Below are 15,162 nucleotides of genomic sequence, written 5' to 3' on the forward strand. Positions count from 1 at the left end.
GCTCTATCCCTCTGGTTGGGGCTGAGCTGGTTGGAGCAAGGCTGCCTTATTGCACAATTCCAGTGGCCACACAGGAATTGACCTTGTGAATGGTGCTTCTTGGAGATGTGTGTTGTTTAGGCCTCATCTGTTGCTCAGTCTTTAGTTTAACCTTCAAACTGTCTTGTGCCCTTTTTTATGCTTTGGCTTAATGAGAACAGTTACATTGAATTTTTAAAGTTGGTTTTTTTGGGGTTTTTTGTCTTTTTGCCTTTTCTAGGGCCACTCCCCTGACATATGGAGATTCCCAGGCTAGGGGTCCAGTCGGAGCTATAGCCACCGGCCTACGCCAGAGCCACAGCAACGCCGGATCTGAGCCGTGTCTGTGACCTACACCACAGCTCATGGCAACGCCGGATCCTTAACCCACTGGGCAAGGCCAGGGGTCGAACCCGCAGCCTCATGGTTCCTAATTGGATTCGTCAACCACTACGCCCCGATGGAAACTCCCAAATTTTTAGTTTAATGAGCTTTATTGAACATTATGTGTTCAAGTGCTTCCCCTTCTTCACAGATAAACTTTTCTATCCAGTTGAAGATATTTTAACTGGTTAATGAAACCTGTGCTTAGATAATGGACATTATTTCTGTCTTTGACATATTCTTGTGGTCCTGGATTGTTACATGCTTTATTACTTCTAGGCTCAACTTCTTGCCATCTTGACAGCCATCTGCTTTTCAAGAAAAATAGCCATTGTTTTGATTGATACTTGTTTCGAATTCTGACAGATTATTTTCTTGGTATTTTGTTTCTAGCCATGCCCATAAAAACACTGTAATGGAAGTGAAATTAAATCTCAATGGCAACTGGCTACTCACAGCATCACGTGACCATCTCTGTAAACTTTTCGACATACGAAACCTGAAGGAAGAGCTTCAAGTCTTCCGAGGTCATAAGAAAGAGGCTACAGGTCGGTGGTTGTGATAATACTTCTCATCCTATTACTGTAGTGCTCTGAGATCCTATAATAAATAGTTTTGTCCTTCTCCTTGTTTTTGTTTACAGCTGTGGCCTGGCATCCTGTTCATGAAGGTCTTTTTGCCAGTGGAGGATCTGATGGCTCTTTGTTATTTTGGCATGTTGGGTATGTGGCGCTTATTTTGCACAGAAGTTGTACATTTTATGATGCGAGCTCCTGATAGTGTAAAACATAATAGTGTGTTATGTTTTTCTTAAGTGTTCATATGTACTTATCTGTAAACCCAGTTTGGAATAGAAAACTTACCACTTCTCTTTTTGGTTGTAGAGGTCATGAAGGGGGAGTGAAACCTAATTCTTATTACTTGTGGTGAGGTCATTTCTGAAGCATTTCCCCCCTTGAGGAGGTGCTCTTTGGATCAAGGAATATATTATGATGACTAATCAGTATCTCTGAAACATGTGGAATTGACTAGATTTAAAGTAACAGACTTTTGTCACTTTGTGTTACATTAAAAGAAAATGTCTTTTCTGGCTGGGGAGGGGTTGGGTAATTTATGTGAAAAAAACTACTTTCTGTGGTGCTGTTACAGGGTAGAGAAAGAAGTGGGAGGGATGGAGATGGCCCATGAAGGAATGATCTGGAGTCTGGCTTGGCATCCTCTTGGACATATTCTCTGCTCAGGCTCAAATGACCACACTAGGTAAGCTGTATGTCAAGAATAAGAAGGAATTACTGTCTTCATAGAGCAGTGGGTGATAAATGTATGTTTATTTTATTGGTAGATAAATGTGTTAATTTATACTCTAACTTATTCTTAGGGACCTGTTTGTAATGGTTTATAATACATAATTACAAGGAGATTGGGTGTTGAATATGACTTTGCTATTTGAATTTTGTTTTTCCATCTGATAAAAAAATCTTTTTTTACAGTAAATGTTTTTAAAATAAGGCATTGTAAAATTTTGTTGTTTTGCCAGAGGCCTGTTTCATACTATTAAGTGCCCAGAGATACATTGAAATCATGCTCTTCTCCTCCCCCTCCAATACTTTTATTTTGATAGCAAATTTTGGACCCGAAACCGACCAGGTGATAAAATGCGAGATCGATACAATTTAAACCTATTACCTGGAATGTCTGAAGATGGAGTAGAATATGGTAAGGTTCTTGCATGTTTATCCTTTGAAATCTGATATTCTTGTTATAAAAGTGTTAGGTATTGGAAAGATTATGGGAAACTATTTTAGTTTTAAAGTTTATTGATTTATAAATCACCAGCAATCATTTTCATTTTTATAAGGTGTTAATTTTATTGGCCCACTTCATTTATAACATCTCTATTGACAATGGCTGTATTCTATTCCTATTTATAGATGACCTTGAACCTAATAGCCTAGCAGTAATTCCAGGGATGGGAATACCAGAACAACTAAAATTAGCTATGGAACAAGAACAGATGGGTAAGAGAAGTTGTTCCTATAAATTTTACTTTTTCTATAATTTTACCTATTTCTTATCATCATGATATTGAATTCTTTTGAAAATGCCAAATGATTTATGTTGAGAAATGTTGATAAAAGTGATGTGAACTGCATAATATTTAGACTCTGTTCTTCCAAAAATAAAATGATGAAGTGGCCCCTTTCTTTTCCTTGCCTAACTACTTCTCTTTATGGTTATAGGGAAAGATGAATCAAACGAAATTGAAATGACAATTCCAGGTTTAGATTGGGGAATGGAGGAGGTGATGCAAAAGGATCAGAAAAAAGTACCTCAGAAGAAAGTTCCTTATGCAAAACCTATTCCTGCTCAGTTCCAGCAGGTGAGTAACTAGAAGTGTCCCCCTGCTCCCCCACCCATGCATGCACTGGGAAACTCTGCTCAGTGAGTCTAATTGAAGTGTAGAAATAGGTTTCTCTTGAATGATCTCATCTGTTGAAGGTATTATGTATCAGACTTTTTTTTTTCAAGCATTCTTCGCATATTTCAAGCATTATTAGACGTAGTTCCCATCTGCTCCTTTGTAGTTAGTGCTAAAGCTTGTCATGAATCTTCTCTAGATCTTTTGTTCTCACCTACTTGTTATCATCCAAGCTATCAGAAGAGGGAGAAGAGAGAAGCATGGCACAGAAAGAGTATGTTTCTTTGAACGTAATTTTGTCTGTCTTCCACTTAGTTGTTCCCTCAACACAAAGCACATGTGCCCTTTAGAAGAGGCAGGCAAGCTTTGCATCCTAATAACATGCGAGATCTTAACAGCTTTTATCAGCTAGCGATTTCTACCTAGTAATGTGCTTGCCTGACTCCATTTCTACGTCACTATGAACTAGCATTAGAAGTAAAGGTTGTTGGAGTTTCTGGCGTGGTGCAGTGGGAACGAATCCGACTAGTATCCATGAGGACTCGGGTTCGATCCCTGCCCTCACTCAGTGGAAAAAGGATGTAGTGTTGCTGTGTCTGTGCTGTAGGCTGGCAGCTTCAGCTCCAATTGGACCCCTAGCCTGAGAACTTCCATATGTTGTGGGTGTGGCCCTAAAAAGACAAAAAAGGAGTTCCTGTCGTGGCTCAGCGGAAATGACTCTGACTAGCATCCATGGGATGCAGGATCAATCCCTAGCATTGCTCAGTGGGTTAATGACCTGGTGTTGGTGTGAGTTGTGGTGTACGTCAAAGATGCGACTCGGATCTGGTGTTGATGTGGCTGTGGTGTAGGCCGGCAGCTGCAGCTCTGACTCAACCCCTATCCTGGGAACTTCCATGTGCTTGCTGCGGGTGCAGCCCTAAAATGCAAAAAAAAAAAAAAAAGATTGTTTATCTGGTGAGCCAACTTGTATTCATCAGGTTAAAAGGAGCCAGTGACATTATAAAATGTTTTTTTTCATTTTGTCATTATAATTTACACACTTAGGGTATATGTTAATATTCTCTTCCTTCCCAAGGCTTGGATGCAAAATAAGGTTCCAATTCCTACCCCAAATGAGGTATTGAATGACAGAAAAGAAGACATTAAGTTGGAAGAGAAGAAAAAAACACAAGCAGAAATTGAGCAAGAGATGGCCACGTTACAGTATACTAACCCACAGCTTCTGGAGGTGCGTGAAGCTCTTTGGGGGATTCAAGGTGATCTAAGAAAGTAGTGATAACATTTTTATTGCTATGCTCTTAAAAAGAAGGGCAGGGACTCTTACATGGGTTTGATGAGCTATACTATTTTTTATTGCTGCATTAGGAAGCTAGTTTCTAAAAGAATCCTGTTTCTTAGACTTTTAAAACCATATCAGTCAAGCAGTGAGTGGATATAAGTTAAATATACACTTTTAATAGACAAAGCCAACATATTTTTAATTTGGATTCACTTACTTTTCCTCAGATAAAATAATTTTTCTGTCAGCTCTAGAGTAGGTGGTTTGTTCTTATTTTTCATACCTTTGGCAGCTACCAAGAATGCTACAACACTAGTAAATTGTTGGGCTTTCCCTGATGAAGGTGCATATAAATAGTACTGATTGCTGTTTCCCAGCACCTAAAAAGACGTCTTCATGAGTCTGGAGGCCTGAGCACCTTCAGCACATCTGATGTCATAGAGACCTAGTTACTGTTGGGGTAGTGAGAGGTCAGTCGAAGCCTGTGTTTGTTTTGAGGCTCCCCCAAAGAAATAAGAGATAGCAATATTGTCATCTTTAAGGGCTCTCTCTGGTTTACTTATCAGCATGCTTTTTCTTTCTTTCTTTCTTTTTTTTTTTTTTTTTTCTTAGCAACTGAAAATTGAAAGACTTGCACAGAAACAGGCTGAGCAAATTCAGCCTCCTCCTTCATCCGGAACCCCTCTTCTGGGACCCCAGCCCTTTCCAGGACAAGGTCCAATGTCTCAGATTCCTCAAGGTTTTCAACAGCCTCATCCATCTCAGCAGATGCCAATGAACATGGCTCAAATGGGGCCTCCAGGTCCACAAGGACAATTTAGACCCCCTGGACCCCAGGGACAAATGGGACCACAAGGTCCTCCACTGCATCAGGGAGGTGGGGGGCCACAAGGCTTCATGGGACCACAGGGACCCCAGGGCCCGCCCCAAGGGTTGCCGAGGCCTCAGGACATGCATGGGCCCCAAGGAATGCAAAGGCATCCCGGACCCCATGGCCCTTTAGGACCTCAAGGACCACCTGGACCACAGGGTAATTCTGGTCCTCAAGGTCATATGGGTCCTCAGGGCCCACCTGGCCCACAAGGTCACATAGGCCCCCAAGGCCCACCTGGTCCCCAGGGTCACTTGGGCCCTCAGGGACCTCCTGGTACTCAAGGTATGCAGGGACCACCTGGTCCCAGAGGAATGCAAGGACCTCCTCATCCTCATGGGATACAAGGCGGGCCAGGGTCTCAAGGGATCCAAGGCCCTGTGTCTCAGGGACCTCTGATGGGATTGAATCCAAGAGGAATGCAGGGTCCTCCAGGCCCCCGAGAGACTCAGGGTCCTGCTCCCCAGGGGATGATGCTGGGCCACCCACCTCAAGAGATGAGAGGACCTCATCCTCCAAGTGGACTGCTGGGACATGGCCCTCAGGAGATGCGAGGTCCTCAGGAGATGCGAGGCATGCAGGGGCCTCCACCCCAAGGATCAATGCTGGGCCCTCCCCAGGAATTGCGAGGGCCTCCAGGCTCACAAGGTCAGCAGGGGCCGCCCCAGGGCTCTTTGGGACCTCCACCCCAGGGTGGCATGCAAGGGCCCCCTGGACCTCAGGGACAGCAGAACCCGGCAAGAGGGCCACATCCATCTCAAGGGCCAATACCATTCCAGCAGCAGAAAACAGCTCTGCTAGGTGATGGGCCCCGGGCCCCCTTCAATCAGGTATTATTTATTTCCAACTTGTAAACATTACACTTGGGGAAAATACACTCTGCACTGAGGCAGCACTTTTAAATGCTGTGAAAGATGGTCACAGCTGGTATAGACATTTCTCAAGTAGTGATGGTGGCTTGAGAATAGCATCATGGCTGAAGAAAGAAATAATAACTAAGTAGACCACTAAACATATCACAGTATGAATCTTCTTAACCTCTGTCTTTTAGTAGACTTCTTCCGGAAAAGATGAACTCTCAATTGGATACAGTTCATAATTGTCTCAGGGCTCCAGAAGAGCTGTGGCCCTGAGCAGGGAGCATAGGTGACTCAGCCTGCCCTGCTCCCTTTTCTGGGCTCTTTCTTCCATAGGCTGGTGTTTTATGGGCTTGCCAGACAACTGAGCCACCTCCTGTCTGCCTGCTGATCTGCCTGCTGGCTCTACTTTTTAACATAGTATGAGGTGTTTAACTCACAAGTATACCATAGATCTCACTATTTTCATTTCAGTGAATGTTTCTCGAGATCTGAGTCCAGAATTGGGCATTTTCAAATGGTGACCCTTTGGGTGAAATTATGCTCAAGTTTTTTCAGTTCACATATAAAAATTTTTAAAGGAGGGAATATTTCTGTATAAATTTTCTTGGCTCTTTTTAGAGGATCCTATTATCATCAGTCAAGTTTTATTATTATTTTTTTTAACCCATTTGCTGAACTGTTGCTTGAGAGATGGTGCGAGGAGTGTTCATTTTGCTTGTGCTGAATTGCAGAAGACTACGTGGGCATGAATGGATTGAACACTGGCTCTGTGGTTTTTAACCTTTTTCTGAATTTCATTATTTGGGTATGAACAACTGGGTTTGTGTCCTCAAAGTCGGTTGTGAACCAAAAGGGAACGAGTGAATGAGTGAGCTGATGTTGACGCCCTGGGTCTTCACTGAAAGGCACTCGACCCCTGTGGAAGAGGGCCTGCTTCAGATGGCATATGTAGAACACACTGCACTTCTGAGAGTCTGTAGTGAGAAGATGGCCATCGGATTCAGTGAATTAAAATAACTAGCTCAGAAAATAGATTATGTGTTACATTTCAGACCTTTTAGAACTTAAACATGTCATAGCAGTGAAGAAATTGATGGCATTTGAGTTTATTTCCAGAATTTATTGGGCACTTTTCAGAATTTAGGATGTTTAATAAATCTAGGTTTATCATGAACTGTCCTAAAACTAAAGTATTATATATTTTATTAATACAGACTATATTTGTATGTTTATAATATTTACCTACGCAACCTTATGTTAGTGAATTAACAGTTTTCATTTTGAAGGATAAAAACTTAAATGAACTTCAGCTACCACCTTATGACTAAAATTATACACATGTCAGATTCAAGAGGACAGGTCTGTTGGGGACAATTCAGTAACTTTATTGTATCATGTGGTAAAAGATTTTATATATGAAAAGCGAAATGACTCTAAAAAATGGAATTGACCTGTAGAATATATTGGTAGAATGACAATGGAACTTTAATACATTTTAGGGCATTTCAGATCTCACAAGTTGCCTGATGAAAATCTTTGCTCATATTTCTAATATGCTAAAATGTGACTCTACTTTGACCAGGTTAGTTATTTAAACCAGTTGCTTTAATTGGTTAAATTTAAAAGAATTTGTTTCCAGTGTTAAGGTAATAGCATGAAAGATGTTGATAAGAGCTGTCCTCAAGTAAAAGGGACAAGAAACAGAGGAGGATGGAAATCACTGGTATTGAGTTAATGATGGCCATTTATAACTTCATTGCTGTAAATGAGTATCTGCTCATAGCTGCTTTTTCATGTAACTAGTTTGGATTATGAAAGCAGTTTTGCTGTTGATAGTTCTGAAACTGTGCTGTTCTTGTGGTAGGTCCAGTCACTAAATGCATTTTTTATATGAAGGAATGACTAGATATTTATTTGATTGTGTATTTATTTGTCAAGAGACTAGATCCAAGGTCACTGGACAGTCTGGGGAATAAATAGAATTTAGGTATGGCTAGGTCACATGACAGAATAGTAGGACTAGGGACAAGCTGGTATTGAGCCCTGGGGTTGCAGAGCAAGAAGATTAAGAGGATCAGAGCAGAAGCTGCGGGAATCCATGAACCTGAGATCCTGGGTGACATAGCTGGGAATGAGCAGTGGGTCCTGAGCTACGGGAATCAGACAGTAGAGATAAGATGGAGTGAAGGAGAGAGCAGTGAATGAACAGTTTGCTTATCAGGAACCCTGTCCTGTTCCCCACCTTTCAAACGCAGCTAATCTTTTGAGAGGATGGATTATTTTCTATAGCTGAAAGGAGTCATGGATACAAGAGCAGAGTTTACCTGTCCCGGCAGGCTTCTAGGTCTTTACCTTTTTTTTTTTTTTTTTTTTTTTTTTGGTCTTTTTGCCATTTCTTGGGCTGCTCTCGTGGCATATGGAGGTTCCCAGACTAGGGGTCTAATCAGAACTGTAGCTGCCGGCCTATGCCAGAGCCACAGCAACGCGAGATCCGAGCCACATCTGCAACCTACACCACAGCTCATGGCAACGCCAGATCCTTAACCCACTGAGCAAGGGCAGGGACGGAACCCTCAACCTCATGGTTCCTAGTCGGATTCGTTAACCACTGCGCCACAACGGGAACTCCTAGGTCTTTACTTTTGCCAGAAGTTCCTCCTCTGTGCAGAGTGTTGTGGTTTTTATGTTATGATTTCCAACTTTCTATTGAGGTTCTCATTTGGCATTATAAGTAAAGATCTAGCTTTAAATAAAAACCTGTCAGTAGGTTTAAAATATAAGTATATCCTTTTATTATGGTCGGAGGAGTATCTCCTTTCCCTCTTTTTTTTTTTTTTTTTTTTTTCCTTTTTGCAATTTTAGGGCTGCACCTGCAGCATATGGGAGTTCCCAGGCTAGGGGTCGAATCAGAGCTACGGCTGCAGGCCTATACCACAGCTCACGGCAATGCCAGATCCTTAACCCACTGAGCGAGGCCAGAGATTGAACTTACATCCTCATGGATACTAGTTGGATTTGTTTTGGCTGCACCACAGTGGGAACTCCCCCTTTCCCTCAATTTAAGGACAATTTTGCTATAATGTCACTAGCTATGTATTTATTGCTGAAAGTTTTGGGGCAACCTAGTGTTTTTATCTTGTCACATTATGATAAAATTGCTGTTCATGAAGCACAAGCCTTTGTTTTCACACCCCCGCTTTAAAAACATCTTTTCAGGAAGGACAGAACGCAGGCCCCCCACCCCTGATACCAGGCCTAGGGCAGCAGGGAGCACAAGGTCGCATCCCCCCTCTTAACCCTGGACAAGGACCTGGCCCTAACAAAGGTAAATATCTGCTCGGCTGAATAAGAGGTTATATTCCTTCTTTGGGTAAATCTTACAATAGTTTTATTGGTAAGTAACTGATAGAATGGTCACATGAACCTCTAGGAAAAACAAGAGCAGAGTCAACTCAGGTAATAGCTTTATCTTAGGTTGCTTTCTTAGATGTGCTTCAGTTATAGCCAAAACGCTGCCCAGAGGAAATAGCTCCTCTCTACCAGAAGTGGGCGGCATAACCGCTTGGACAGTCCCCAGGAGCAGGGCCTGTGCCACAGGCCGCCTTGTCTATCTCCTGGGAATGGGAGTGGTTCCTGTGCTAATTGAATGCAAGTACAGAGAGCTCAACAGTTTCTAAGATTTTGATGGGATAAAGAATTAATAGTGTTTTTAATATTGCCTCCTTTCTCCCTTCAAATTGTGTCATATATTGAATTCTTTAGCTGGTTACATTGTTCTGCACCCTTTGCAAAGAAGAAAGCCATGTACCAATGTGTTTTTGCCTGATTGTTGATACTATGAATGTTTTTGCCTGATTGTTGATACTATGAAAAGCACAGAGTTGAGGATTGTCATTGTGAGATGTGAGGCTATTTGGAAGTTAAGAATCACCCTTAAGAGTTGAAAGAGGGCACATGCCAGAGCCCCACTCCCTCGTTTTGCTGAGGCATTCAGTGCTCACAAATCTGCAGGAAGAACTGGGGCAGAAGTGAGTAGGGGCAGCTGTTGGATGGAGAGGAGAGTTTGAGGATGGGACTGTGAGGGACTGTGGACCTTTTCATGGGAAGACGTAAACTAGAGAACCAGGAGTATTGTGGGGATGGCACTGCAAAGAACTCCACCCTTCGTAACTTTAAAAAAAAAAAAATCTTTTTAGGGCCACAGCTATGGCATATGGATGTTCCCAGGCTAGGGGTCAAATCAGAACTGTAGCTGCTGGCTTATACCACAGCAATAGCAACACTGTATCTGCAACCTGTGCTGCAGCTTGTGGCAACGCCAGAGAGAGGCCAGGGATCGAACCCGAGTCCTCATGGATACTGGTCAGGTTCATTACCGCTGAGCCATGATGGGAACTCCAATCCCTTGTAACTTAATTGCCTAAGCTCACAGCGCCTTGTGGTACATGTTAGGTTTTTTACCCCCATTTGATCAGATTAACAGAAGTCCTGGTCAGTATTTGCAGCCTGAGGACTTTGGGAATTTAAAGCTTAGTCTTGAATTTATCAGAGGTAGGAAAGGGAGAGGTACAGGAATTAGGAGAATGTTTAGTTTCATTGTATGGACAGGGAAAAAAGAGAAAGAAAGCATCAAGAACCAATCTTTGGCTGTGGGGACCCTAAGAAAAGAAGTCTGTTACCTACAAGGTACAGCCACCAGCGAACTGAGAGCCTGCCTCTCTCCCTCTCCCCCACCTGTGTCTGTCTCCACCTCCTTCCCTCTCCTCCTTGCTCTTCCCCTTTTTCTCTTTACCTCTCTCTCTCTTTCTCTTCCTCCTCTCTTTCTCCTCCCAGGGACCAAAGGGAGAAGGGAGAGCCGAGAAAGTGGCCCTGCCATCCCCTACTGGATTAACCAGCGCCGCCGCCCCATCACCGGGGGCCACATCCCTTCTAATTTGTAGTGGTGGGTTTCTTTCCTTGGAGGAGCCAGGGTACTTTTAAGCAGATAGAGGTAATGGGAGGATTATTATTCATAGGTAAGTCTGAATGGAATGTGTTCAGCTTCCTCAGGTCGAAGGACTGCTCTGTCTGAGGTCACAACAAGTCCAAGCAACATGAAGGTAGAGAAGGCACCATGAGCTGCAGGAACATACTGAGAAGTGAGGGGGCGTTTACCAAGAGGCAGCATAGAAGGCGCTTTCCTCAGCATGCTGAGGAATGGGTTAATTGAAGGGAGAGAAAGCAGAAGGAACAGGAAAAGCTTAAGAGAACGAGAAAGTCCTTCTAATATGTATTTTTATACTGAGATTTCCAAGTTTTTTAGACATGTTGAATGGTGAGGAGAAATTGAAATGGCCAAGGGAAATGAATAAAAATGAAAGAGGAAGGGCATTGGAAGGGTAAGAATTGTGGCTGACTGTGATGTAAGGAAAGGAAGGTCATCCTTTTTGCTGAGGAAAAGCAGTAAAAGGCATGGGCTGGGCAAGTAGAGAAATTTCATTTCTACAAGTCAGTTGTTTTAGAAGCAAGAGTGTCCCTTTGCTATCTACTTTTTAAAAATATTTGATTTAAATTGTATATTGACAGAAAACAGGTGTACATTTACGATGGCTGCAGTAATCAGTAGCCAGGAAAGTAAATCTCTTCAAAGCTGTAGGGGATGAACTAGATGGACTTGGCCTCTGTTCATTTTCAGTCTGAACTTTGAATATATTACAGATAAAATATTTTTAAAAAAATTCTTTAAGGAGTTCCCGTAATGGCTCAATGGCTCAACGAATCCGACTAGGAGCCCTGAGGTTGCAGGTTCGATCCCTGGCCTTGCCTAGTGGGTTAACGATCCAGCATTGCCGTGAGCAATGGTGTAGGTCGCAGACATGGCTCGGATCTGGCATTGCTGTGGCTCTGGTGTAGGCCGGTGGCTATAGCTGCAATTAGACCCCTAGGCTGGGAATCTCCACATACCGCAGGTGCGGCCCTAGAAAATGAAAGACAAAAAAACAAAAACAAACCAACAACAAAAAAAAACTTTAATAGACTTCCAAATGTTACTGGCAAAGAATGGCGGTAATATTATCGATGAGGGAGATCATTCATAGAGAGGGTCAGAGAAAGTGTTTATACAAAACCTGAAACTGAAGGATGGTGAAGCTTTGGTCACAGGCAGTCACTGGAGAGGCCCATGTACCTTACAGAGGATTTTGTTAAGTATCAAAGTATGAGTTAACCAATCAAGTTAAATGAACCTAGGACTTGAGGAGTGACACGAATGCAGTGTGGTGTGGTCCCAGTGACCCAGTGGTGGGCTCTGCAGGCTTTTCCAAACAGCAAGTTCTTTGTGCTGGGCTTCCCAGCCTTGAGCCTGATTTCCCTGCTGCCTTCTCCGGGGGCGGGGGTGGGGGGGGGGTGGAGCAGGCTGGTCCAACAGAATCACTAAGGAATGAAGGTAGGAAGGGAGGCTTATTCTTATGCCTGTGAGGCTCCTGTGTTTTTTAAGTGAATCTTCACAGCAGCCAGGTTTCCTCTGGGTCAAGTTGCTTAGCTAGTGACTGAGGAAGTTGAAATCCTACCCTCAAACCTTTGCTTTTCTCATGATATAATATCAGCTTTAGGGACATTTGTCTCCAAAGTATGCTGGGAACCAGGGAGGGAAAACATTTGCAATAAAAGAATGCATTCGAAAATTTTAAGATGCTGAGAATCAGACCTATACCGGCAGGATTCCTGGAAGACAAGGTCAAAATCAGTTTTATTTCCTTCAGGTGACTCCCGAGGCCCTCCAAACCATCACATGGGCCCAATGTCAGAGAGGCGGCACGAGCAGAGCGGTGGGCCTGAACATGGGCCCGAGAGGGGGCCTTTCCGGGGCGCCCAGGACTGCAGGGGGCCCCCCGACAGGCGCGGCCCTCACCCTGACTTCCCTGACGACTTCAGCAGACCTGATGACTTCCACCCCGATAAGCGCTTTGGCCACCGGTTACGTGAATTTGAAGGGCGAGGAGGACCTTTACCACAAGAAGAGAAGTGGAGGCGGGGGGGCCCCGGGCCTCCGTTTCCTCCTGATCACAGGGAGTTCAGTGATGGCGATGGCCGGGGTGCGGCCCGGGGCCCTCCAGGGGCCTGGGAAAGCCGCAGACCTGGAGACGAACGCTTCCCTCGGGATCCTGAAGACCCACGTTTTCGAGGGCGCAGAGAAGAAAGGTGGGATAGATATTCTGTGGGTCCATTTCTTCTTCCCTGGAGCTCTACAAAAGTCTCATTCCTCTTTCACTTGGGGAGAGAGTACCCTACCCTCGATAAGTTTTGTATTTTATATATATTTGTGTATTTATATATATACTCAAATACCACCTGTTATATGGTTCTTTTTTGTCTCTACAACTTAGAAATCTTTATCTTTTTCTTTGCTCTTTTTTTTTTTTTTTTGGCCACACCCATGGCATGTGGAAGTTTTTGGGCCAGAGATTGAACCCGAGCCACAGCAGTGACGACCCTGGATCCTTAACCCGCCATGCCACAAGGGAACTCTGAGAAACATTCTTCTTTTTGTTAATTTTTTGGTTCTTTTAAATAGATAGGAGGAGCAGTCTACTATAAAGGTTCTTGGATTTGGTTAGAAATCCCCAGGTTCCCTTGTTTGGAATGATGAAATATGAGCCAAATCTCTAGATGGAAAATAAAGGAATTGCTTAGATAGATAGTTTGTGTGTACTTGCCTAAAGATCTTAACAAAACCCAGTCAAACTGAAAAATAATCTTGCTGTTAAACTCAAATTAGGTCGAGGTTAGTTTTGAACACCTAAGAAATGAAATAAAGGAAGTAAGGAGAAAAAAAAGATAATTGGTGAAATCTCAAGTAAGGCTCAGAATAATCAATGATGATAATAATTGATGTTACTTCGGTGAATTGTGAGGTAGGTGTTAACTGTCAGCATTTATAGAGCAGGGATGACACTGAGAGCCAGAGTGGTTCCTTGACTTTGGAAGGCCCACGGGTGCTAAGTGTGAGAGCAGCTGCAGGCCTGGGCTAGCCGCCTGCGGTGCCCATACTGTGCTGTTCTGCACTCCTGCCCTGACTGCCCCAGTCATCTCTCCCATGTCTTTTCCCATCACAGTTCTTACTGCTGTTGCTAGCAGGTATTTGAGTTAAGGGTTGGCACTCTCCATTCTCATGGGGTGTGTTAGAAAAGAGTGGCTGACAGTATGGCCAGGGAGGGTGAAAGACAGAGGTTAAGAGGAGAAGCTGTCAGGGTTTTTTTGTTTGTTTGTTTTTCCTTTTACAGCTGAACCTTTGGCATATGGGAATTCCCAGGATGGGGGTCGATTGGAGCTGCAGCTGCCAGCCCACCCTACAGCCTCAGCAACACTAGATCCAAGCCACATCTGCAACCTGCGCTGGATCCTTAACCCAGTGAGTGAGGTCAGGGATTGAACCTGCAACCTCATGGATACTAGTTAGATTCTTAACCTGCTAAGCCACAACGGGAACTCTGGAGAGGGAAGTTTTTTTTTTTTTTGCCTTTTTGCTATTTCTTTGGGCCGCTCCCGAGGCATATGGAGGTTCCCAGGCTAGGGGTCAAATCGGAGCTGTAGCCCCGGTCTATACCACAGCTCACGGCAACGCCGGATCGTTAACCCACTGAGCAAGGGCAGGGACCGAACCCGCAGCCTCATGGTTCCTAGTTGGATTCGTTAACCACTGCGCCACGACGGGAACTCCGGAGTTTTTAATAAAGAGATTTTAAGAGTTCTCTTACTGATATCCTCATATTCACTCCTTGAAATGGCTTTTTATGTCTACAGGAGCCTCATTTCCACTGGCTTTGGCATCAACATAACTTTGATTTCTTGAACCTCTGCATCTTGTCCAAAGTTTCAGATTTTACTGTGCTTCAGTTTGTGTTACATTTCATCTGTCAGTGTCAGACTGATGCCTAGACTCTTGTGCTGTTTGCAACTTCTCTTCAAATATGCCCACCATGTCCTGTTCCCATTTTGCTTGCTCTTTCCTCTGCTGGAGCACAGCCTCCTAGATGGTTGTGGCTCACTCCACTTAGCTCTCCCCTCCTGCTGTACCTTTTACCCTGCATTATATTTCTTCATAGTACTTAGCACTGCTTGACATTAAGTGATGTGTTTATTTCTGTATTACTTGTATCTCCCAGAAGCATGACAGCTTCCTGAGGGCAAATCCTTAGCACTTAGAGCAGTAGTAGTGACACCATAGGTGCTCAGTAACTGTTGGGTAAATGAATCTGTTAAAGGGGGAGATGCATTTGAGAGGGCTCATTCATCAGGAGGTGCACCACTTAGCTTGGGCTGCCATAACAAATACCATGGAGTATGGCCC

The 15,162-nt window shown here is 43.7% G+C and overlaps 1 protein-coding gene across 9 annotated transcripts in view; it reads left to right on the forward strand.

Annotated features, from left to right (window-relative positions):
• The window catches only part of WDR33 (WD repeat domain 33), a 119,213-nt gene that overhangs the window by 97,010 nt on the left and 7,041 nt on the right, over positions 1 to 15,162 (forward strand). For 2 of the 9 annotated variants that reach the window (XR_014829004.1, XR_014829005.1), the window contains exons 9-19: positions 796 to 950; positions 1,046 to 1,124; positions 1,552 to 1,662; positions 2,024 to 2,118; positions 2,334 to 2,420; positions 2,643 to 2,782; positions 3,900 to 4,052; positions 4,716 to 5,804; positions 9,051 to 9,159; positions 10,668 to 10,776; positions 12,575 to 13,013. Coding sequence is in view for 4 of the 9 variants with exons in the window: in XM_021075457.2 (XP_020931116.1) it covers positions 796 to 950; positions 1,046 to 1,124; positions 1,552 to 1,662; positions 2,024 to 2,118; positions 2,334 to 2,420; positions 2,643 to 2,782; positions 3,900 to 4,052; positions 4,716 to 5,804; positions 9,051 to 9,159; positions 12,575 to 13,013 (2,457 nt within the window). In the remaining 5 variants the exon portion in view is untranslated. Of the gene's footprint in view, positions 1 to 795; positions 951 to 1,045; positions 1,125 to 1,551; positions 1,663 to 2,023; positions 2,119 to 2,333; positions 2,421 to 2,642; positions 2,783 to 3,899; positions 4,053 to 4,715; positions 8,257 to 8,720; positions 9,160 to 10,667; positions 10,777 to 12,574; positions 13,095 to 15,162 lie in introns of all 9 variants that reach the window. The other 7 variants (XM_021075457.2, XM_021075460.2, XM_021075459.2 and 4 more) reach the window with 5 other exon arrangements.

Source organism: Sus scrofa, chromosome 15, assembly GCF_054392235.1.
Source record: "Sus scrofa isolate SSC_HxYL_T2T_F1_AM1 chromosome 15, Sscrofa_HxYL_maternal_Yorkshire_Landrace_v2.0, whole genome shotgun sequence".
In the NCBI taxonomy this organism is placed as follows: domain Eukaryota; kingdom Metazoa; phylum Chordata; class Mammalia; order Artiodactyla; family Suidae; genus Sus; species Sus scrofa.